This window comes from Podarcis tiliguerta (genome assembly GCF_965153285.1).
Source record: "Podarcis tiliguerta genome assembly, chromosome: 3".
NCBI lineage: Eukaryota > Metazoa > Chordata > Lepidosauria > Squamata > Lacertidae > Podarcis > Podarcis tiliguerta.
The window spans coordinates 80,272,632-80,296,372 of NC_139536.1; the positions used below are offsets into that span (position 1 = coordinate 80,272,632).

The following is a 23,741-nucleotide window of genomic DNA, read 5'->3' on the forward strand; positions in this document are numbered from 1 at the left end:
AAGGTCTTTATTCACATTCTACATCTTAAATATAAGGCTCCAGAGTAACTGAAAAATATAGTACTTTATTAAAAGATTGATTAAATTAAAACCTTCAAACAATTCTACAATGTAAAATAAAAGTATCAGGTTCAAATGGGGGCGACAAAAATAGTAGGAAAATGAAATGGTGAAGATGCTAAAACAGAAAAGCTTGTAGTACAAAATCACTTCAGTTCTAACTTAATATTAATCCTGTATTAATTTGTTACTCCTCTCAGGATGACATGTGTACCTTCTAGATATCAATTTTTCTAATTCCAGAAATAACTAAAAGCAGTGTGGGACTTACTGCAAATCATACCTTCATACATTTTCCAGATATATGGTTTCCTTTTTGTGATAGGATGCAAAAAACTACTATAGCAATTGCTCTTGCAATGCAATCATATTCAAGTTTACTCAGAAGGAAGACCCACCGAGTTTAATAGGGCTTATTTCAGGGTAAGTTGGTGTAGGACTGCAGTCTTACTACAGTTCCAGTTTTGTGCTGAAATAAGCATATATGCAGCCTCTTTTGTGAACTGGGGCCTTAATAACTTAACACTTATAAAATCATTAATACAACATATTATATAATTATTTACTAGAAAACTACATACCTTATTTTAGTTCAAAGCTGCAACTTCGGAGAGAGGAAATCATTTTAGGTTAGCATAGTTTGAGCATCTCTAGAACATATCACTGTAGCTTTACTGTATTTGATGAGCAGTTTTTAACTGATTTGCACTAATTGCTTAAATGTCCGCTTTTTCATTCTTTTTGGAATACAGCTTTCAATCCCAAAACATTGATACATTACATAACAAATGCTGACCACTGTTTATTCTGATAAAATTCAAACTGTAACACATCATGCCTCTAAAGACACTTCCCTAAGATGGAAATAAACACTTTAGGCAGGTGAGCCCTGTTCATTACCTAAATACAGCATGAAACACAAAATGTAAATGTAACCATTAATCATGCGATAACCCTTCTGTATGTTATCGATCCAGCTGTAAATTACCTCAAGTCCAGCCATAGGTTGCATCCATTTTCATCCTTTTCACTTGTCTGCTTTCATAATAATATTGCTGTCTTAACCCGCCGTCTCCCACTATCTAAGTAATAAACCAGGGCAAACGCAAATGTTGACATTGCACCTTTTAATAACACCAGGAAGTCATTTCATGCTCCTCTTTTAAGCCAGAGGGAGAGAGTCAATAACAAAGGAAAAGCTGTAGAGACAAGGCGTATGAAAAATAGATATACATTTTTATTTCTTCCTTACACACACATACATATAAACAATCTCGCCCACCCCTAATGAGTAACACTTAGGAAAGAGAAAGAAAACAAACCAAAACCACGCATGACATTGCAACTTACAAGCAGATGGGAATCTGTAGCATTTAAAGGCGACAAGGAGGCATGTGGAAGAAGAGAGAAAGCCTGGAGAGGACGGGCCCGACCTGCTCACCCCCCTCCCCCAGCAGGCCCTGGCACGGCGAGGGCCGAGAGGAGCCTCTCACGCAAGCCTCGCCCAGCGGGGCCTGCGGTCCCTGGGGGCATTTTTTTTTGCCTCATTCGGTTCCTAGTTCGACTACATTGAAACTGAGCAACTTCCAGCGCCACCGCCGCCAAAGGGCCTCTCGCGCTCTCTCTCTCGCGCGCGCACATCCCCCCCACTCTTCCATCGCTCCTCCCGCCTCCGCGCGCGCCGTATCCCTCCGCCGCCGAGGCCTCCCAGCCCTTCTCTTACAGAGAAAGCGCCTTTCTACCGAAGCTGCCCGCCCACCCATCCACACCCCGCCTCTGCCCGCTCGCTCCGACATCTTCGCTCGGCTTTCCCCCCACTAGTCCGGAGCGAGCTTCAGCTCGAGCGCGTTGTTTTGTGTGGGGAGGGAGGGGGAAAAGAGAGAGGCAGGGCTCTTTAGGGCGGGGAGCGCAATACCACCACCACCCAACCCCGGGGAAGGCGACCTGAAGGAAAGGGAGTGAAGGGGATTGAGGAGGGGGGGCGTGTGCGTGTTTGTGTGTGCGCGCGCCCGCCCTGAGGGGAGGGGGGCTGGGACTCTTTGTCTCGGCGGAGGGATCGCGTTCTCTCCTCCGCTCGCTCGCTCGCGCCCGAAGCTGGCTGGCTGGCTGGCTGACGAGAGCGGCAGCAGCAGCAGCAGCAGCAGCGCTTGGGTTGGCGGCGGGTTTTGCTGCGAGTTGTTGTTTCCTCCTCCTCCTCCTCCTGCTGCCGCCGCCGCTGCTACTGCTGCCCGGGGCTTGAATGGTGGAGCCGAGCGCCTCGCTGCTGCGGCTGTTGCCGCCGAACAAACAGTGACAGCTCCGGGGCGAGCGCCGTCGTCGTCTTCGGCTCGCAGGGCCCCGCCGCCGGGGGAGCTCGGCCTCAGCCAGCCGGGCTCCTCTCGCTCGCCATGTCCGGGGACGGCGGCGGCGGAGGCGGCGGGAGCAACAACAGCGGCAGGCACACGGCGGAGCTGCGAGCGGGTAAGTGAGGGGCCGGGCTGCCGCCTCCTCCCCCTCCTCCAAGGCCGTGTTTCTCTCCCCCCCCCCTTCTCACGGCGCGTGTTCGCCTTTCTCAACCCCCCCGTTTTCGCCCTTCTTCCCACCCCCCCTGCAGAGCTCTATTTCCTCATCGCCCGCTTTCTGGAGAACGGACCCTGCGAGGAAGCGGCTCAGGTAAGCGCGCTGGCGCCGGGGTCTGGGCCTGCGGGGTGGGCTGCCGCCGCCTCCTCCGGTTTCTGACGGCCCTCCTTCCGCTCCTCTTTTGTTGCTCCCGCAGGTCCTGATCCGAGAAGTCGCCGAGAAGGAGGTAAGCGCTGCGAGCGCCTTCCAGCCCGGCGCTCTCCATCCGCCTCAGCGCCGGCGGCTGCAACGGCCTCGCCTCCTCCCCTCCCCTTTCCTCCGCCATCCCGGGCGGGCGGGCGCTGCTGGGGCGTCGGGAGGGGGGTGGGGTGGGGGGGCGGCTAGTAGCCCTCGGTGACCGGGGGTGTGTGTCTTTTTTTCTGCCCCCAGTTGCTTCCTAAGCGCACGGACTGGACGGGGAAGGAGCATCCCAGGAGCTACGAGAGCCTAGTAAGAGAAGCGGCCGGTCGGCGTGGTTGCGATGTGATGTACTAGGGAAAGTTTGTGAGCAGCCCTTTAAAAATTGAATTTCCCGCAATTTTTTTTTTAAAGCAACTTTAAAAAAAAAATAGGGGCCAGTTTTTCAGCTCCCGGTTTTTGCTTCCTGGACGTGGCGGTGTGTGTTGTTTATAAGAAAGCAGATGGTGCCTCCGAAGTCAGAAATCTGGGGTCCCCGAGTTAGGGTAAATAATAATAATCCTACTAATGCGAGAGCCCTAGAGTCACTATGCTAGAAATAAAGGTACGTCATGGATGTTGTGCGGGGAAAGCGAGAGAACAGGGAGGGGAGGAGCGAGCAGGAGCTGCTTGCGAGAGACAGGCAGGCCTGTAGGAGATGGGGGCGCTCTATTCCATGCAGTCTCGCTTCACATACACAATGGGGCTGAGCAGATATTGAGCAACTGTAAGCAGGCTTTATTCAGGGAAGCCCCACAACTTCCTTAAGCTTTTATCTTTTGCTTGGAACATAACTAATAAAAGCTGCTTTGTGGTTGTAGTCTCAGTCAGTATATGCATACAGTAATCTGCTCTTTGTGTCCGAGTTCTGGTAATATGGAATTTCAGAGCAGAACGTTAGTTTTAAATAGAGTTCTGTTAGGCAGTGGCAACTTTGTGGACTAGCATGCTGTTTTATGGAACAATTATTGTGTGTTCATATATCACTTTGGTTGTATAATTTGTTTTTTTCCTGTCCTGTATGTCATTCTGCTTGTCAGTTTTAGGTGGGCTTTGTTTTCTACTCTTGATAGAAGGAGTGCTTGCTTTAAAACAAGTCAGGCTAAACTAGAAGAGGCACTCAGACCTGGTTTTTTAGAGGAGGAAGTTCAAAGTAGCTTTTAAGATGCCTGCAGGATATATTTTACTGCCCACCCTTTTCAGGCCAAGTAGCAGGTGGGTGAAGTTGTAGATCAGGAAAACAGTACAGAGGTGAGAGCTGAACATCTTTTCTAGCAATTTCATTCCTTCACATAGCTGCTTGTAAAATGTGTGAGAGAGAAATCTGTGAGAAATTTGACCATTTAGCCTTTAGTGGTTTTACTAGTTGTGTCTAAATCAACATTTTTCAAACTTCTAATAGTTAGGACACACTTTTTATGAGCTAAAATTCGAATTGTGCCATCATTTGTACACTCCCCAAACCATACTTTCATAGTATATTGGAATAAGAATTATCCACCTACAGAACTGTTCATATTGTGTGTTTATTTGAGTGAGTGATCTGGCCATGCCTCCCTGACTGAAAGCAAGCAGGGCCAGAACAGTGACTCATACAGGACAGGCACAGCTAGCTGCAACATCCAAGGGCAGGTAGTTCTGCTTTGTTTCTCAGCAGGAGTGACTGAATGATAATCACACCCAAAATTTCCAGTGCCCAGTGAAGTCTTTATTACAAGGGCATAAGGCCAAACCAGTAAATTATGCAGAGTTGCAGTGGTCTGCCTCTTTTCTGAGTGGGTACTATTGGCTCACAGAAGCTTTTAAAGTATTTTTAACATTCTAACAGTTTCTCATGCAATGTCAGTTTTGGCATGGTCTTGAATATTTTTAATATGCTAGTAGTTTAGATCAATAAGCGGGAAATGTTTAGTGAACGATAAATGACTTGTTTTCAAGTCAATCTTTGGCTTTACTTGCATGTTAAACTACTACAGTCAGAATGTTCTTCTTTATACATCCATTGCAGCATGTGAGTGATATCCCTGGAGAGATAGCTCTCGAGTGCTTATGTTTTCCAGTGTTGTTAATACTTGAATGAGGCACAAAGGCACATGGAAGGCAGCAGTGTCTTTGGAAAGTAAAGTTTATGTGTAATCACCTTATTTTTTTTTAAAAAAAACAAGTGTGAAGTCCTGAATTTTTTTTATTTGTTGGCTCCCCCCCCCCCTCCCCCAAGTTATGAAGCCAGAAATGTCTCTAGGCTCCTGGTTACCAGTACAACAGCAGACTTTTATAACGGCACAACAGGATTTGAGGTCATGTTTGTAAAGTTCAGTTTTAACAAATTCCTAAAGTGCGTTGACTTGACATTGAAAGAAGAGGTGAGGTGAGGAATCATAGGAGTGGACTCCTTAAAGAGGAATCAATACTCCTATAGTTATTTAACTCTTCTTTCAGTACAGAACTGAAGTGCTTTTAAGAATTTGGACTCCAGCTCTTCTCAGTTGCAGCCAGCATGGTTGGGGATAATGAGAGTTGTGCTCCAGCAGTATATGGAGGGCTCAGGTTCTCCATTCCTGATTTAGATCAATGTAACTTAATTTTAAATACTGTAGTGTTGATGAATTAACTGTTCTGCATTCCCAAAGTTATATCCATGTTGAACATAAAAATGCTGAATGAAATTGCTTGCATGTTTCACTTTCTAAGTCAACAGACAAATTCTGTAGTCTGACTAAGCAGATACCTGGTACTTGGACTCTTATTACAAGCAAAACAGTTATCACATATTCAGCCAGCAGTTCCCAGCTCTACTAGCATGAAATAGCAGAATTAAAATAGTGTTAAACAAAACGACCTGTAACACACCTATCTGGTTTTTTCCAATTGCATAAGTTCTCAATCATTCATGTTGCAATGAAACAGTTCTCCTAGCAACACCATAGAGAAGACACTGGTTGGGATGGCTTGGTGCCATTGCAGACAGCCAGTTAGATAATTCCCAATCGTAGCCAGTGACCAGGACTGAAACCATAGGTTTCTATTATTCTTCATAATTGATGCAATTTATTTCTTATTAAGGATGATTTTTGCATTGCTTAGTAAGAAGAAAACTCTGTGATGTACATAATAAAATTATCAGCAAAACAGATAAAATAAACAAGAAGTTGTTAAACACACATAGATAACTAAATTATATGTCTGGGTAGGCTTGCTGAAGTAAAGTTTGCCCCATGCTCACTCTGGACTTGAAGTTGAGTCCAGTTTAATTTTTGTTACAGTGAAATTTGTGGATACCTACATTAAAATACATTATTTCTACATTGTAAAAGTGTGTGTGTGTGTTAGAGAATGAATGAGAAGGAGGAGGCACAGTCTTTCAAGAAATAATAGTGAGACTAAAGTGAAGGGTTAGTTAGTGGCTGATGCAGTATTGGGATCTAATCTGGCTCCTGATAGACATTGCATTGATTTTTTTTTTTTAATAGAATGATCTTATATTTATTTTAAATTGAGTGAAACAGAAGCAAGGATGAAGTTAGCCTTTCCTTATAAATCTGATACACACATTACTAATCACATGAATTCTTGCTAGCCTGTCTGTTCGCATATACTACATACTAATTTCTGTCATATTAACTGCTTGGGGAAAGATAAATAATCAGACCTTAAAATTTTTTAAAAAAACCCTTCCTTCTCTCACAAGGGTTATTCTTAACTGTAGCAGGCAGCCTGGCAAGTAAGTGTTGTCACCTCAAATGAATAAATTCAGTAGTCATTGGGATTAGAATCCTGTTTCTCATTTGGAGACTTCCTAAACAGTGTCAGACGCCATTCACAGTAATGCTTATTTAATCTCCATTAGACCTGAATTGTGATGTGCCACTTCCTTGTCCTCTCTCACCCTCAGCTTATTCCTGGACCCCTAAGGTTTTGGGTGATGTTGTCCACCTTCAAACCATAGCTCTGTAAAGCTAAAGCATGTAGCTTAAGGCCTCATCTTGAAGACACTGGAGGGAGCTATGCTGGTCAATATGTTTGGATTTAACAAGTGATCCAACACCGTAGTATTGACTCCTTACACCATTAGTCCCTTTCTTCCTCATCTTTCTACTGTTGTCCACTTGTATACTCTTTTGGTTAATTTCTTGTAATTGGCTATCGTTTTCTAAAAGTTCTAGATTCAGGTAGGTAGCCGTGTTGGTCTGACGCAGTAGAAATATATATATATAAATGAAAAAATTGTCCAGTAGCACCTTAGAGACCAACTAAGTTTGTTCTTGGTATGAGCTTACGTGTGCATGCACACGTCTTCAGATACAATGAAACAGAAGTCACCAGACCTTTATATATAGTGAGAGGGTGGAGAGGAGCAATACTCAGAAGGGTGATGGGAATGGGTGATTGGCTGATAGGTGTGGTAAACCTGTTGGTCTTACAGGAAAAAGCAAGGGATGAGATGGCCAAAAATAGCTTTATCATGTATAATGAAATAAGAATCCAATGTCTCTATTCAGACCAGGTCTCTTCATTAGTTTTCTAAAGTTGCTGCCTTCATGGCATAGTGGACCCCTGCTGTTAATTCTTGGTTGCTGAATGAACAACACTGCATGTTTTATTGGGCATATGTTCAGTAATACCAGAAGTGGCTATTGGGGACTGCTTAGCCATTTTTTTAGAATCTTCCGTCTACTCAATTCAGTCACTGGGTTACTGATCGCTGCACTTCTGTGTTGCATTGTGAACATACTAGATGTGTGTTTTAAGTATAAAACATGTGTTTTGGGTGCCTTTAACCAAGTATCCCCTCCTTCTCAAGTGTTAATGTATGTTCACATTCTCAAGGTGATTTCTTACTGTAGTAGTTTCACTTCTCCATCTGCACTTTCCGTAGTCCTTTTTGAAAGTCCAAACTTAGGTTCTTTGATGCTGTTTGTACAAAGCATAGTAGAGATGCCTTTTGGGTTGGTTGTATCTATGGGGTGGAGTACTTGGTCCTCTCATGGTAATTTATGCTATCCTTCCTTCTTTTTCTGAAGCCTTCCAGGGGCTTGTGGTGGTTTGTCTATGGAACTTTTTTTTTACTCACTGTGTTATTTTTATGGTTGCAGTTTGTTTTTTATGAACTGCTGTGAGATCTTCATATGCCTTCAGTTGTGTGCATGGTTTGTGGTGCAGAATTGCATTGTTGCAGTTGCAGAATTGGAGTTTTTGGTAGCTGTTCATGTCTGCAAAGTGGAGAAGATAACACTGTGTCCATTTCTCATCACCAGTTTGTCTTCCACTCAGTGATCCTGTTGTGTATTTCTTGTTGCTTGCATTCAGTATTCACGATCAATTTTTCCATAATGTTGCAGAGTGTGGAGCAGAGTAGTGATATGTGTGTTCCCCATCCTCTAGCTGCAATTCAGATGTGACTGTGCAGTGTTGACTTATCGTGGCAATGTGTGCTGGCATTTGTTTTTAGTTGTGGTGCTTCATAAATATGTGTTACCTGTTGATAAAACATGGCTTCTATTTTCATAGCAAAAGCATTGTAAGATACATTGTAAGATACACTGAAACTGCAAGAACTGAAGTTGAGAAGGGATCTATGTAAAGTTTATGCAACAGAAATCCAGACCTGTTAGATGCTCAAAAAGGGATGTGCAGAATTGAACTGTAATATACTTTTTTTCTTGAGCTGCATGTGTGTTTTGATGTTCACAAATACCTCCTGTAGGAATAAGCTTTCCAGTCATTTCAGTGGAAGGCACAGCAGTTCATGAGTATCAGTAATGTTTGCTTCTTTTGAATTGAGCTTTAGAAAACCCTACTGGTATGAGAACTCTGCTTGTTCATTGAAGCTCCTGTGCCTGTGAGATGTTACTAGACTTGGGAATTACTTGCTAGCATGCTTTTAATGTGCCACTTAATGTACTGGATTCCTATTGCTCACTGAGGTTTCTGAGTACTTCTGCAGTTTTCCTGTTCTTCCATAAACTGGAAGGATATGTTTAGTTGTCTGGAAAAATAGGTAAGTGTAAGAACATAAGAAGCCCTGCTGGCTCAAACGCCCATCTAGTCCAGGACCCTATTCACATAGTAGCCAACGAGATTCCTATGGGAAGCCTGCAGCAACACTCCTGCCACTTGTGTTCCCCGTCAACTGGCATTCAGAGGCCTGCCACCTCTGATACTAGAGGAAAAAAATTCAATCTTGGGAATGCCAATGATTTAAATAACTATCTGATAAAGCTACATATCCCAAGTGTAGAATGCAAATCCAGACACTGCCAAATGCTTCTAAACATTGCTTCCCTAACTTGGTCGCCAAATGGTCATTCATTCAATGGAAGGCAAGGGTGGGATCTGTTTGTGTAGACTGGGGACCCTTATTGGGAGTACAGATTCTTGTTTGTAAAGCCTTTTTTGACTTTCTGCTAAAAATGTGAAAGTTAGGCACACTTTGGCAATACTGCTCCCCCCCCACCCATGTGTTGATAGAATGTGTGGCTGGAACATGTAAAGAAGCTGACTGAAAAATGCAATCACACATCAGAAACCATTCAGTTTACATGTATTATATCCATTCATTTTGTTATTAATTAATTTTATGAAACAATGCCTTTTTAGAAATGGATTTTTTTCTGTCAGGAAAATATATCAGTGGACAATTTTCTGGCACACATCTGTAAGTATAGTAAGAATTAAATTAGACTCTTGGCAGTGATAAATGCACTCGCTAATTGTGGTAACACAACATTGAGGATGATTCATATATGACCCTTACTATGATAGGTGTAGAGTTGTGTTGGGAAAGAAATATTTGTTTAGAAGTTCACGATAGTTGCTTTTCCGTCTGTGCTATAAGATTGCTTAGGGGAAGAAAAAGTTATAGCATTTGGCATTCTTGTTATGACATAGCTGGCATAGTATTTTCTAACTGTATATATTCTGCATACTGGTTTGGAGCCAGATTAATTTATTTGCACTTTGATTTTGAGTGAGAGTGTCAAGTATTTCTCAGAAAACATATACAGAACAGGAAAAGATATGGAAAAAGACACCTAAACTGTTTTAAGGTCTGGAGCACTTCCTCTGCAATGAAATACTAAAGCAATTGCATTTCCTTGTTGAGAAAAAAGAGAGATTGTGGGGGAATAAGGAAGTTGGTAACATTTTCTTCTTTTAGAGTGAGGCTGGTAGCTTCGAGGCTAAGGACTTTCTCAGTGGTAGCAACTGAGGATGAGATTAATAACAAGCTGCAGAAAGCTTTTGAAAATTGCATGTGCTATTGCATGGTTTATTTTCCTACTATCTATTGTGTTTTTAAATGGATTGAATTGTTCATTGTTTCGATCTTTTTAAAAAGATTTTTTTTAAAAAATTGTGGCCTGTCTTGAATATCTGAGTAGCCCAGAAAATAGAACATGAAATAATGTAATAAATGCTTTTATTTACACTTACCACAGCTGCCCTTTCAACTTTTCTGTTGTGAAGCTCTGCATATTACACTGTAGGGCACATTTACTGGGCACATTTATCCACACTACATCATACCTCATACAGAAGCTCTTGAGTTGTCCTGTTCTTCCAGGTCTTGTTTACAGCTCCTCCCATGTTGATTATTATAGCTGTGAAAGTTCCTAAGCCCATGTTGGGATGCCTCACTTTGTCCCTACTTTCCAGTAAGTATTATAACCCTAGACATATTTCTGGACCAGTCCAGACCAGAGTCTATTGTCCGGCATTCTATTTAAAGTAGTGACCAGCTGCATGGTTTGCAGCCTCCTCTCCTATTAGTTGCTGCCTATAAAATGGGGATTCAGTTTATCACAATTATAATCCCTTTAGAGGTATTAACCACAAATTTGTGTGATCCCTTATTTTGTCATCTAAAGCGAGTGACAACCATCATATTTTATGTGTGTTATACTTAGTCTTTCTTAACTTTTACTTCTAGCTTTGTTTCTCTGTTTACCTTAAAATCATACTGAGCTTGTTTGTTTTTGTTTTCCCCTAAACCTTTTTCTGATTCCATCTGTTTGGAAGCATCTTCTCACTTTTTTGTTTTAATGCTTTTAGTGGCTGTGCTTGGTTATCATAGGAATGAGCCACACAGAGCCTTGAACTTGTATGCTCCCTCTCCTTTGGCATGGCTCTAAGGAAGCTTTTGCTTCCATTTTTGATTACTTACAACTTGTCATTATGTCTAAATCCCAAACTTTTGTTAATCTTAACTATGGTTTGTTGCTTCAAACTATGCATACACCAGAGCCATGTTTTCATTTACTCATGGTTTTCTTGTTTGCTTTCTTTAATTGTCTGTTGCTATTACTTTAATTTCTCCTGCCAACCTAGCAGTTTGAAAGCACGTCAAAGTGCAAGTAGATAAATAGGTACTGCTCCGGCGGGAAGGTAAACGGCTTTTCCGGGCGCTGCTCTGGTTCACCAGAAGCGGCTTAGTCATGCTGGCCACATGACCCGGAAGCTGTACGCTGGCTCCCTTGGCCAATAAAGCGAGATGAGCGCCGCAACCCCAGAGTCGGTCACGACTGGACCTAATGGTCAGCGGTCCCTTTACCTTTACCATTACTTTAATTTACAAATTCTAGGGAGTAAAAACTACATTTAAAAAACAACTAGTTAACTACTTAAAATAAGTTTAAACTGGTTTAGATTCATTGTTGCAAATTCAGTACTTACAACAAAAGTGTCTATGAATTTTTGTTGTTAAAAGCAGTTTGGGTGAGAGCTAATAACTATGCAGGAATTTCCTCTGCCACCACCAGCTCATGCTTGCTGAGAAGCTACTTGCAAATGTTGGAGAACCAGGAGCCATAATCAGAAGCATCAGTTGCAGAAATCCTGGTGGATGCACAAAAGTGCTTGAGCGGATGTATGGGGATATTTAGATGCTGTTGTTATTTGCACACTTGTAATATAGTACCACATTTTCAAGAATGAATTGAGTGCTTAGAAGGAGAATGAATTTCATCCGTCCAGATGATAGTTCCAATTGTGGTTATACTTTTCTCATGCAAACTAATTGATATCAGTTACGTTTATTTTTATGATTATGTGTGCATTTCCCCCATAGTAAAAAATATTTTTACTTTTATTGACAAGGAAATAACACTTTTGAACCTCCACCCATGAAGCACCTATGCATTTGTGGTCCTTGCTTTGTCTAGATCAGGCAAAGGCAACCTTCGGCCCTCTAGATGTTTTGGACTATAGTTCCCATCATTCCTGACCACTGGTCCTGTTAGCTAGGGATCATGGGAGTTGTAGGCCAAAACATCTGGATGGCCGAAGGTTGCCTTTGCCTGGTCTAGATGTTTTGATGCTTGAATTGTCACACTCTTTGGGAACCTGATCAGTGTTATAAATTTGTATCCTGTCTTCCTGACTGACAATAAGACTTTTAAGGTATCTGAAAGTAGATGAAAACTGATATATATTAACAAATTAATAAGATTGTTTAAAGAGGAAGGACTGACTTATATTTAAAAAGGAAGAGGGGAACAGTGATAGCACATGTTCTCTTCCTAGGCCTTAGATGTTGCCACTTCTGTGTCTGTTTCAACTGCTGTTCTCTGAAGGTTCCATGGAAACCATAGAGGATAGTAGACCCCTCCCCTGTTTGTTACCTATAAATCGGGGCCAGGGAGTACCAGATGTTTCCGTCCCCAAGAGAATAGAGCATCTTCTCACATGGGCAGCTGGACAATCAGCAACTCCTAGCGTTTTCTGATAACGGGGGCCTGATGGTTCTGGGGGGGACGGTGATGGAAAATGTCCTGTCCCTGAGCTTTGCTACTGATGCTGTGATTCTTTCAACTGCTGCTTTTAAAAGTTCCATGTTGACACTATGGGTGAATAACACCTCTCCTCAAAAAAGTATGCTACCTTATAACCCATGATCAGCTACTGCCAGATAGATTAGTAATCATCTGATGTTGCAGCTCCAGACTTGCTATAATTTAGTTCACTCTAATGGTCCAGTATTTTTACTCTGATTCCTTTAGTTCCCCTGGTCACTGGCAAATGGGTACTGATTATAATTTTCATGGGGCACATGACTGAGTTCTTCCAGCCCCAAAGAATTTTTTCCCACCCAGGATTACTTTCACAGCTAAAGAAAGGATCAAAATTCTTCCCTGCAGGGAAGCAGTTGAATTGGTAGCAAGTACTTTTTAACTCTACAGTTTTTATTTGAAGTATTTTGGGATGTCTAACCTCAGAAGTTCAGGATGGTGTCATTGGATACAGCCTTTCTCTCATACTAGTTGGAACATGGTTCCCTTCAGGTAATTGATCATGCCTGATTCTCATGGCGATGGCCTCCGTCACAGCAACAAGCTTTGACTCTGTTGCCCTTTCAGATTGAGAGCATGGACAGAATTCATGATGAATAGATTAATCAGATGATGCTCAGTCATGCACATTGTCCTTCTGCACAGCTCAAATGTCTATGGGTCTGTGGAGGAGGAGGATGGATCCAGCTGGCTGGCTAACTGGATCCAGAGGCTGATAGCTTGTGAACTGACACAACAGCTAATACTTCCTTTCTGTTCACCTGTTGTGGTGCTTTCTGAACATGATTTGCCCATCATGAGACCCCTTTTATGTCTTTGAAAAAGCTATTCGACTGTGGGCTCAGTTTTCCATCTGGAGAGTGCTCTTGGCAAGGTACTCTGCGAGTCCTGTTTACTCCACAGATTTCTGTGGCGGTGGTCATCACATGATTCTCATCAAAGTTGGGGAGTAGGTTGTGGGAAACTCATCATTTCTTCTTTGTGGTATGAGGTGCTTGAAATGTCCATAGTCTTCCACACATTTTGGCCTGCAAGATTCCCCTTGAAAATATTTCTTCATAGCATAGCAACCATTCCCAGAATAAGTAATTAGAGAAGTATGGAATCAGGTGCTCTTGCCTCTGAACTTTTGCATAGCAGTGGGGCGTACACAGTGGCATCATTCCTACAGCAGTTGATCTCTGGGAGAGGATGATGATCTCGCAGGCTTCTTGGTCAGATGGGATGCTGATTGCACTGTGGTCCAATACTTGTTCCACTTCTGGGGATCTCTACCTCTGCTAACAACGAGTACCTCTAAATCTGTTGCTGAGCAACCATAGGTTGTTGGAGAATGCATTTCTTTTCAGTTGGGATGAATATTTCCTTTCATACTATCTTGCTGATAACAAGGACCATCATAAAGATAAGATGGACAAGATAGACTGCATTCTTTCCAAGACTGCCATGGTGACTACTGTTTGCTGGACTTTTCAGACCTTTCTCCTTCAGATTAAGAGCAGACTTTCCTTCCCAACAATGTCAGATCTCATCAGGTCTTTCGGATGAGACTGTGGGGCACACAAACAGCTCATGTGGTCTTCTCTAAGGATCTCACCAGACAAGGACCCCAGGGATGCTCTGGAAGAACAACAACCATACAGAGAACACCTTTACACCTGGGACCTGGAAGAACTCTGTTTCATTGCTGATTAAGCAGAAGCTTGTTTTTTGTTTTTTGCAGTTTTTCAAAGGGGCAGGGGAAACCTTAGGAGAAGTGGAAGTTTATGCAGTATTTTCTTATAAAACAAAACTTCTCTGCTTTAACAAAATAAAATGTATCACAACTTAGAATGTAAAATTGCACCATTTAATATATTTTTTATGAAATTTAAAATGGTGAACTGCGAATATCCCAAGTTTTAGTCTGCTTCTGTGGTTGGTGCTCAGTTCTTACTCAAACTTCCAGATTTTTCCTTTCAGGCTCTGGAACCCATAGTTCCTGTTCCACCTTTTTCCTGACCTTTTTTTAAAATCATCCAGCAGGCCAGGACAGTACGTTACTTGTTTCCCAGTTTGTAGCCAGGTGTCTGACACAGTCATTTTGAGGGAAGAAGTGGAAGGGACCATCTTTGAAAGAATTTCACTCATTCTAAAAGAAAAGCATATTTCATAGGACACTCACCCACAGTGTTCTCCCCACATTTCCCCTGGAAATTTTTAAAATTTATTTTGGAGGGGAAATAATTCTTCCCTACTCTGTATCTCCGCCCCCCCCCCCCAACATGGGTCTTGACATCTCTAATGTGACCTGTTTGGGCGTGGAGTATTTGCTGCATATGCTGGAGGGTCTTCAGAGCAGGTCAGCAGCTTTTAGCCAGGATTTCTCAGTGGATCCTATAAGTTCAGAAGCAGTAAGGCACTCAGTATCAGGGTTGGGGGGAGGCAGGAGAAGGCTGCTCCTAACCCTAATGTTTCACTCATCTTTCACCTTCTCGGTTTCAGAGATTGCATTTCTGAAAGCCGAAGCAAACTATCACCTTTTGACGAGGAACCGTAATGAAGGCTACTCAGGTTCTTGTTCATCAGATCCTTGACCAAGTTTTTTAAAAAACAAAACGAGTTTTTGTGTTTCCTCAACCTCAAACAAGAGTGCTGCTGTTGAGTTTCCCATGACTCTCTATGACTTTCTCCGGTATGCTAAGCTGTAAAGGGCTCATAGAGGCCAATTTTGTTACCCCAACGTTTTGCCCCCCCCCCCCCCCCCATTGACACTCTTTCCATAGTTTCTGGTGTATACTGAGTGTGCTCAGTCCTCATTCTGTTCTTGTGAGGTTTCTCTCTTGTACCTTCTGCAATCATGCTACATCTTCACCTTTTTTCCCCTCAGTGTCTTCCAATTTGTCTCCATTGCTGTAGGTATGGTTTTCCTATTGGAGGGATAATAAACCTTTTTGAAGCCATGCCAGTTATCTTGGAGCAGTGAATTGCATAGTTCCATCATGTGTTTTATGTAAAAGTTTTTTTATTTTTGCCTGTTCTGAATGTACTACTAGTATGTTCTGTTGGGGGCCCTGAGATCAAGTATTAGGAGAGAGGACAAAATCATTTCTCTATCAGCTTTTTCTACACTGCATAAGATTATGCAACTGTCACACATCACTTCTTAATCCTCCCAAACTAAAACACTGTCGCTCTTCCTTACAGGGGTGATGCTTTAACCTCTTATTTTGGTCACTGTTTTCCACATTTCATTGTAAAAGATATGGTACTGGAAAAATCTAACATCTGACATGCCATTTTAAGAACAGTAACTACTTTTTATGTATTGTTTTAGTTCAATTTGCATTTACTTACTTTTTAAGGATTATCTTAAATATGTTTTTAATGTTTCATGTTTTATCAGTATTTTAATTTGTGTGGGTCACTTAAGTCTCTGGGTGAAAAGCGGAATATAAATATAATATAATATTATTTACTAGCGTCCTTTTCTAGCTTATTAATACTAAAGTAAGGCTCTAGAGGAATACATTAAAAATACATTTTTGTTCCTCCTTATTTGGGGCCTTACTTTCTTGCTTCTAAAATTTTGCTTGCCTGTTGACTGACAAGCCTCATTCACAATCACAAAGGCATTTATATATATATAATAGAAAAATTGAATTAAAAGAAAAGGGAGAAACCTTTTAAATTTTCTCTAGAAGCTATAACTGGTAGTGAGAAAAGCAAATAGAAGTAATTTTTCACTTCTAGAACTTTGGTTTTGATTGATTGTTACGCAGAGTGTGGCCAGAGCATGTTGTAAATTTAATTTAATTTCTTACCAAAAAGTTAGTGATGTCCTTTAAATCTAGCAGTTTGTGTTAATTCAAATCATGCCCCAATTGTTTTTTATCCATTCACTTCGGTGACTACAGCAAAATATTCTCCTGTGCACTATATAAGTATGAAAGGGGGAGGTGTGCCACCTTTTTCTTTTTCTTTTATGAAAAAATAGTCTGTTAGATGTGTCATTCTGCAGCAATTGACAAAAGTGCAGTGAGAAAAACACCACCACATCCATCTACAAAGGCAAGGTAGGGGGCGGGAGGACCCTTTAAAAACAAAAATTAGCTTTTTTTTTTTTTTTTAAAAAAAAAAGATTATCTTTTGTGCAACTACTTCAGTGAGAAGGGAGAAAGCTGGGTTGCTTGTCACTGATTACGTCATAAATTGTCTCCTGTAGATTGATGAACTTGGATAATGACATTTTCATGTGGCAATTAAAATAAAAATGAACATTTTTATCTGGGGAGGAGTACTGCATTTTCCTGCATTCTGAATATAATAACCTTGTAACTTAAGTGCTATTGAGAGAAAAGACATGCAGATGTGCACACAAATTAGAAAAAATATTCTTTTAATATATAATAAACTAGTCATCTGGGAAAACCCGTTGTTAAAAAGAGTATCATCACAATTGATACTGTTTGAGTATTTGAACAAGAAGTGCATGAATTGCATGATGGGGTTCATACTGAGAGGGAAAATACAGTACGGAAAAGTTTCCCTGCTGAGATATAAAGAGTACACAGTTCTGTCTCTGCAGATCCAAATTTGGCTGCATTTGCATGTAATGGTAAGCCAGGGTTTCTGGCTTATTGTGGTATACTATAAATAAACAGTGTGCTAGTTCACACTGTGCGATCACTCCTGCTTTGCTTCTCCTCTGGTGCAGTAAACAATCCAGGAAGCCTTGGCTTTCCATTATTTCCAAACCCAAGGATCTTGCTTTGTTTCTCCTTAATAAGTCATGATCTATAAGTTAGCAACAAACCCATGGCTTAAGATTTGACGAGAAACAAACTGCAATCCCTGGTTTGGTAGAACTGACTTTGGTAACTGCTCCTAGTTTGTAGAGAAACAGACCACAAGCCTGGGTTCGGACAGCATTACAAACCAGACTGTGAGGCAGCCAGAATAAGGGAGGCGGTCAAGGGAACTTCAGTGTGCTCTAGCACACTCATTCATATTAAATGAATCAGACCTATGTATGTGCAGTGTTTTAACTATCAAAACACTTTAATGTTAATGCTAAATACTATTACTAAAATATGACCTTGTGTTCAAATTGACTCATGATACTGCGTATTCAGTACTATTTCTGTAGTGATTCAAATAATTTTGTTTTCAAATTCGTAAATATTTTAAACATGAGGTTAGGGGAAAAAACCAGTCTAGATTTTATTTGTGTCTGCATGTGAGTCCTTCTTTAAATACTGCTTTCATTGCTGTGTATACTAGAAATCATAGAAGAATTTCAGGTGTCAAATACTGTCCCCTTTTCAAAACATCACCCCCCCCCATAGTTTTCTAAATTAACAGAAGAATATTGGATATTTAACTCCTGGTTTCTTCTTAACAGGTAAAATACTACAGACACTTGGCACCTGATCACCTGCTTCAGATATGCCATCGACTAGGACCACTTCTAGAGCAAGAAATTCCTCAGAGCGTTCCAGGAGTCCAAACATTATTAGGAGCTGGAAGACAGTCTTTGCTTCGCACAAGTAAAAGTATGGTTCCCCCATCCCCCAAATGACTTGAACACTTATTTTGTTATGTTTCTATGTTTATGCTTTATTTTATATAATCAAATAGGTTGCAAGCATGTGGTGTGGAAGGGATCTGCTCTTGCTGCATTGCACTGTGGAAGACCTCCAGAGTCACCAGTAAACTATGGCAGTCCACCTAGTATAGGTAAGAGTCTTACTAAATAAGTGTGTAACATTGCTAGTGCAGCAGTTGGATTTATGTCTGTAAGGTTTGGTGGATATTTGTTGCTGTGGTGTGTGTTACTTCTACCACTTAGAATTCTTCTGTATGTCAGTCGTAGTGTTCATAAATCCTGGTATGACATCTGATTTCAGGCTTTAGGAAGGCATCTACATATTCAAAATAGCTGATTAGATGCCTTTGCACGTGTTTGTAACCATCACATCCCAGTGTCTGGGAGACTTCAGCACTGACTGAAACCTGCCAGACATTTGATTATAGTGTACATCTAATGAACATCTAATCCTGCGCCTACAGGATTATTTCGGCATGCATGCTGTCTCTTTACACTCTTCTTTTTTTGCCCATCAGTCTAGGTAGCAAGTCCAAATTGCTTCCCTCTCTTGTAGTTAGTAGTTTCTGTGCAAGAAGGTACTTGGGAGCTTGGAGAAGATGACATGTTTTCAAGTTAGTATAGAAAATGGCCAAGAGGAATTCATAATCTTTTTCTTCCCACATTTGTTGTCCTCCTATTGAATAGTAACAGTGAAAGAATTGGGGGACCACTGGTGGTCAACTTTTTACTTTCGAAAAAGGAACCATTTAGGAACCATTTTTGTATTGTTTTAGGAATGGTATTTGCCTCTTTCTGGATAGCCACCTGACTGACGTACAAAATGCTTTTTTTTTAATAGCTGAAACTCTCTTTTCAAGAAAACTAAATGGAAAATACAGGCTTGAACAACTTGTTCCAACTGCTGTATATCAACATATGAAAATGCACAAGCGAATCCTAGGACATTTGTCTTCGGTATATTGTGTAACGTTTGACCGAACAGGCAGACGGATATTTACTGTAAGTGCAAATTCATGAAAACGTGCATAGTCATGAAAATGTTTAAATATATCTTTAAAGATGATGTACTGTACACATTACTATGATGCAAAACAGGTAGGTTATGGCAAAAGGTTAATTCATCTCGTTAAACACAAAATTTCTACATTTCTCTCATGGTGCTCTTGAAGGGGGCGGTGCTTTTCTGTGGAGCCTCTTCTGAGGTGCTGGTCTGAGCAGTCCTATTTCAGGATGAATGTATAATAAATAACAATAAATAATAATTTTTTTATTTATATCCCACCCTCCCCAGCTGAAGCTGGGCTCAGGGCAGCTAACAACAATAAAATAATACAACATGTAATACTTTCTGTGGTGGTACAGGCCAGTCTCATAGTCTTCTTTTGACAAGAAGAGCTGCTTTCTTTGGAAATAGTTTCGAAAAACAATATTTTACCTGGATATAAGCAGAGGGACATTTTGGAAGCAGGAACTTCCCGCTGGAGGCAGGAAATTAATAATGAACTTAACTGAGGGAGGGGACTCCATGGTCTGTTTCTGCTTGCTTTTCTATGATGTTTATTTCTTCTGTCACATGTGCCCTTGGTTGTGTTTTCTTCCTCTTCCTTTTCTGAGTGGATGAAAGGTAGGGCGCCGAGGGCCTTCTGGTGGTTCCCTCACTGTGAGAAGCAAAGCTACAGGGAACCAGGCAGAGGGCCTTCTCGGTAGTGGCGCCCACCCTGTGGAACGCTGTCTCATCAGATGTCAAAGACATAAGCAACTATCTGACGTTTAGAAGACATCTGAAGGCAGCCTTGTTTAGGGAAGTTTTTAATGTCTGACGTTTTAATGTATTTTTAATCTTTTTGGAAGCTGCCCAGGGTGGCTGAGGAAATAGCCAGATGGACGGAGTATAAGTAATAAAATTCTTCTTCTTCTGCTTCTGGCTTTAGCAATTAATTTAGGTGAAAAATTGTATCATTTTTCTGTTTGTGTGTTTTCTCACTGCAGTTGCAGTTCAGACTTTTGACTCTAGGAGAGGAACATTTGGCGAGTCATCTTGCCACTCCAAAGTATCGTAGCTTTGTTATTTCACTTTCCTCTTTATCACCTAGGATCAACCTGGGGTTAGTGAAGGTGATAATGATGGACTTTCTGTGTTTTTCTCCACCTGTGTACCTTGTGTTGTTCTGGATAGGAAAGATTAAAGGTTGATTGGAAGTGACTGGAGGATAACACGGAATAATTCCCATTTCAGTTGGATGTAGTAGGTATCCAAATGAGTTATGTACCCTCCTGCTGCTTAGAAGGCAGGAAACCACATATCATAAGTTTGCTGAAGATTTCCCCATCAGCTGAGTCTTCATTTCATTTCTTGACTCAGAACAATCCAGTTTCCTCTCCTCCACTGTGTTTATTTCTCAAGCTCAGAGAAATGTGTTTTCCCCCTTGTATTATTCTATTTTTCCTGCCATTTTTGTCTTTGCCTCTTCTCCGCTGTTGGTGATGTCTATCATTTTTTATGTAAAAAAGAAGAGAGAGTTTGTTCTATTCCTATGCCTTTCTCCTCTCAGACTTGCCCCTTGCCTTCCTGCTGCTCAACTCTTGGCAAGGGAAGCGCCTAAGGCCACCTCTTCTGTTAAGCATATCTTAGTGGTCAAAACCAAGTGGGCTGTCTGAGCAATGGTGCAGCGAATTTCCACTGACTTCCTCACCCATTGTACTTGTTCATCAGGAGCAGTCAGATTGTCTCCTGGAAGGGCTTCAGCTATCCTGGCTGTAGATGCAACTAGAGCATTGATTTCTGCCATTTCTCCTTTCCCTCTCCAATTGACAACTCTGGTGTCTTCCCTGCTCCCCACAAAAGCAGCTAATACTGTCTCCTGCCCCTTTGTCTACCACTCTTTGCCCCGCAGGCCTTAACTGAATTGCTTGTAACTGTGCAGTGCATTATATGAACCAGCAGAGGGTGCAGGATCCCAACAACTTGATTGAAAAATGCAATTGGATAGTGGGGGGGACTGAATCTTAATGCAGCTCTTGTTGTTTGGATAAAACATTGGAACATTGATGCCACTTCTAGGTCTAATATAGCAACAATCCTAGTGGAAGATTGCAGCATTTCCTTCCTGCATGGCAAGATAAAATGCAAGATTGCTGGAAAAGGTTAAAAGTAGTGGTGGCAATATTTGTATTAGTAACTTTAAACTATGGGTTCAACTTCCCCTGCCCCCAGACACAGTCATGGCTATATGCACTTTGTATTTCTCTCTCTGTTCCTCCCTGCAATGTTTGGAGTTTTGGGGGAAGGCTTAGATGGGCTTGAACCCTTTTGTTCTGGTGATCATGATAATTGGTGATGGTTGTGGTGGCAATTGAAGCTTCTTCCTTTTTGCTTATTCTGCTCTGGTGAACAGAGCGCAGTGCTGGAAGTTGTTTATGTATGGGGTCACTGGGAAAGATGTAGTTTACTCTCCCCTCTCAATAGGCCCGTATAGGTGTCACTGAACCTCCTTTCATACATTCCCTTATTAAGATAATTTGCTGTCAGACTTAATGTTGTAATGCTTAGATCTCAGCGAAAGTGATAATTAAAAGTAGGCAATCAGACTAAAAGGATTTTGGTTTTTCTTTTTCTCCATGAATTACCTATGCCAGCGCTCGTACACTGAGAACTTGTAAGTGATACTAGGGATAAGAAGTCTTTCTTAACACAATGCAGTAAATAGTTCCTAAAGGCTTATTTTAACAGAAATGCTGGCATTTAATGCAGTGTTTGGAATTCAATTTAATTGTGTTAATTCTGTAGCTTTGTCATCATATCATTAATGTTTTGCTCTTTCTTAATTTTTAGCATGTGTAACTTTTGCAGTTGTTGAAATATATATGCCTATTTCTGCTGTAGAAGGAAGGTGTGTGATGCTATTGGGCAGGGAAGGGAGGAGAGATTCACATTCGGTACAATGACTGAGTAGGAATCAGAAGCAAACTTCCTTGCAGAAGGGGTTGCTTGGATCCAAATGAGTGTATATTAGGGTCCGTATTAGGATCCATATGAAATCTGTATTGGAATCTCATAAACTAGCTAAGTGCCACGAACTTCAACTGGGCGGTAATTGTGGTTAATCTGTTTTAAGGGTTCTGATGATTGTCTTGTGAAAATCTGGGCGACAGATGATGGAAGGTTGCTTGCTACTTTAAGAGGACATGCAGCAGAAATATCGGACATGGCTGTTAATTATGAGAATACCATGATTGCTGCAGGGAGCTGTGACAAAATGATCAGAGTGTGGTGTCTCCGAACATGCGCCCCTTTGGCAGTTTTGCAAGGCCACAGTGCATCCATAACATCACTACAGGTAACAGTTTGCTTCCTTCTATGGCATGATTTGAGCATTATTAATGTTATCTTCTCACTTGTGGATATCTATGACCACTTGACTTAAACAAGGCAGGGCTGCTCAGTCAGATATCAAATGCCTAGACAAATGTTTAAGTGTGAATCGATAAGTGGGTTATTTTGCATTCCTGTTTGAAACAGTATAGGTTTTAACTGTTCTGAACAAAGACAATGGCAGGGGAGAAGGAATATTATTTGTGATTTTGTGTGCGCGTGCGTGCGTTCTTCTGCCTGCAGTGAAGAGCTTTCTGACAGACTTATGCATGTGGCTGATTAAGTAACTTTTTATAGAAGTGGTAATTATGATAGAAATTTCACTTTATACTGAATCATTTGGATCACTTGTTTTCACTGTTTGCCAAAAATCAAGAATTATAAATAGCTTTATTTGTTTTGCAGTTTTCACCACTATGCAGCGGCTCAAAGCGATACCTCTCTTCAACTGGGGCAGATGGCACTATTTGCTTTTGGTTATGGGATGCTGGTACACTTAAAATAAAGTTAGTTTCTCTCTTGTATGGTATTAAGCACACTGTGGAATTAAACATTGCAGTTGATAATGGGTGGCTTTTGGAAGTTATGGGCTTTTATTGTTGCTGTTGTTTAAATTTATATACTGCCCTTCACCTGAGGATCATAGGGTGGTTTACAGAATGAAAGCACAAACATACATTATATAATAACAAACAAAACCATACTCCCTCGCAGTTTAAAAGGCCATAGATTGTTTAAATAGCCAAAGACCTAGGAGAAGGAGGTTTTTGCCTGGCGTCTAAAGAAGGCACCAGGGACGCTTTCCTAGGGAGAGCGTTCCACAAACAGGAAGCCACTGGAGAAAGAGCCCATTCTTGTGTTGTCAGCCTTCAGACCTCTTGTGGAGGAGACACACAAAGAAGGGCTTCAGATGATGATTGCAGCGGCTGGGTCAGTTCATGTTGGAAGAGGTGATCCTTAAGGTATTGTGGTCCTGAGCCATTTAAGGCTGTGTAGGTCAAAACCAACACTTTGAATTGTGCCCAGAAACTAATTGGCAGCCATTGAAGCCGGGTCAGGATTGGTGCAATATCCTCAAACTATCCTGCGCTGTTGAACATTTCTTAGTCACTCTCCCCCCCCCCCCCCAACTCTCCAGAGGTGATTTTGTGTGTGCATT

At 41.4% G+C, this 23,741-nt stretch overlaps 1 protein-coding gene across 4 annotated transcripts in view; it reads left to right on the forward strand.

Annotated features, from left to right (window-relative positions):
• Positions 1 to 1,778: 1,778 nt before the first annotated feature.
• PHIP (PHIP subunit of CUL4-Ring ligase complex) overlaps positions 1,779 to 23,741 on the forward strand; it is a 65,281-nt gene continuing 43,318 nt past the window's right edge. For all 4 annotated transcript variants that reach the window (XM_083431123.1, XM_083431121.1, XM_083431122.1 and 1 more), the window contains exons 1-9: positions 1,779 to 2,520; positions 2,654 to 2,712; positions 2,816 to 2,845; positions 3,049 to 3,108; positions 18,004 to 18,154; positions 18,240 to 18,338; positions 19,049 to 19,209; positions 22,326 to 22,547; positions 22,988 to 23,088. In XM_083431123.1, coding sequence (XP_083287249.1) covers positions 2,448 to 2,520; positions 2,654 to 2,712; positions 2,816 to 2,845; positions 3,049 to 3,108; positions 18,004 to 18,154; positions 18,240 to 18,338; positions 19,049 to 19,209; positions 22,326 to 22,547; positions 22,988 to 23,088 — 956 coding nt within the window. In that variant the 5' untranslated portion in view covers positions 1,779 to 2,447. The remainder of the gene's footprint in view (positions 2,521 to 2,653; positions 2,713 to 2,815; positions 2,846 to 3,048; positions 3,109 to 18,003; positions 18,155 to 18,239; positions 18,339 to 19,048; positions 19,210 to 22,325; positions 22,548 to 22,987; positions 23,089 to 23,741) is intronic.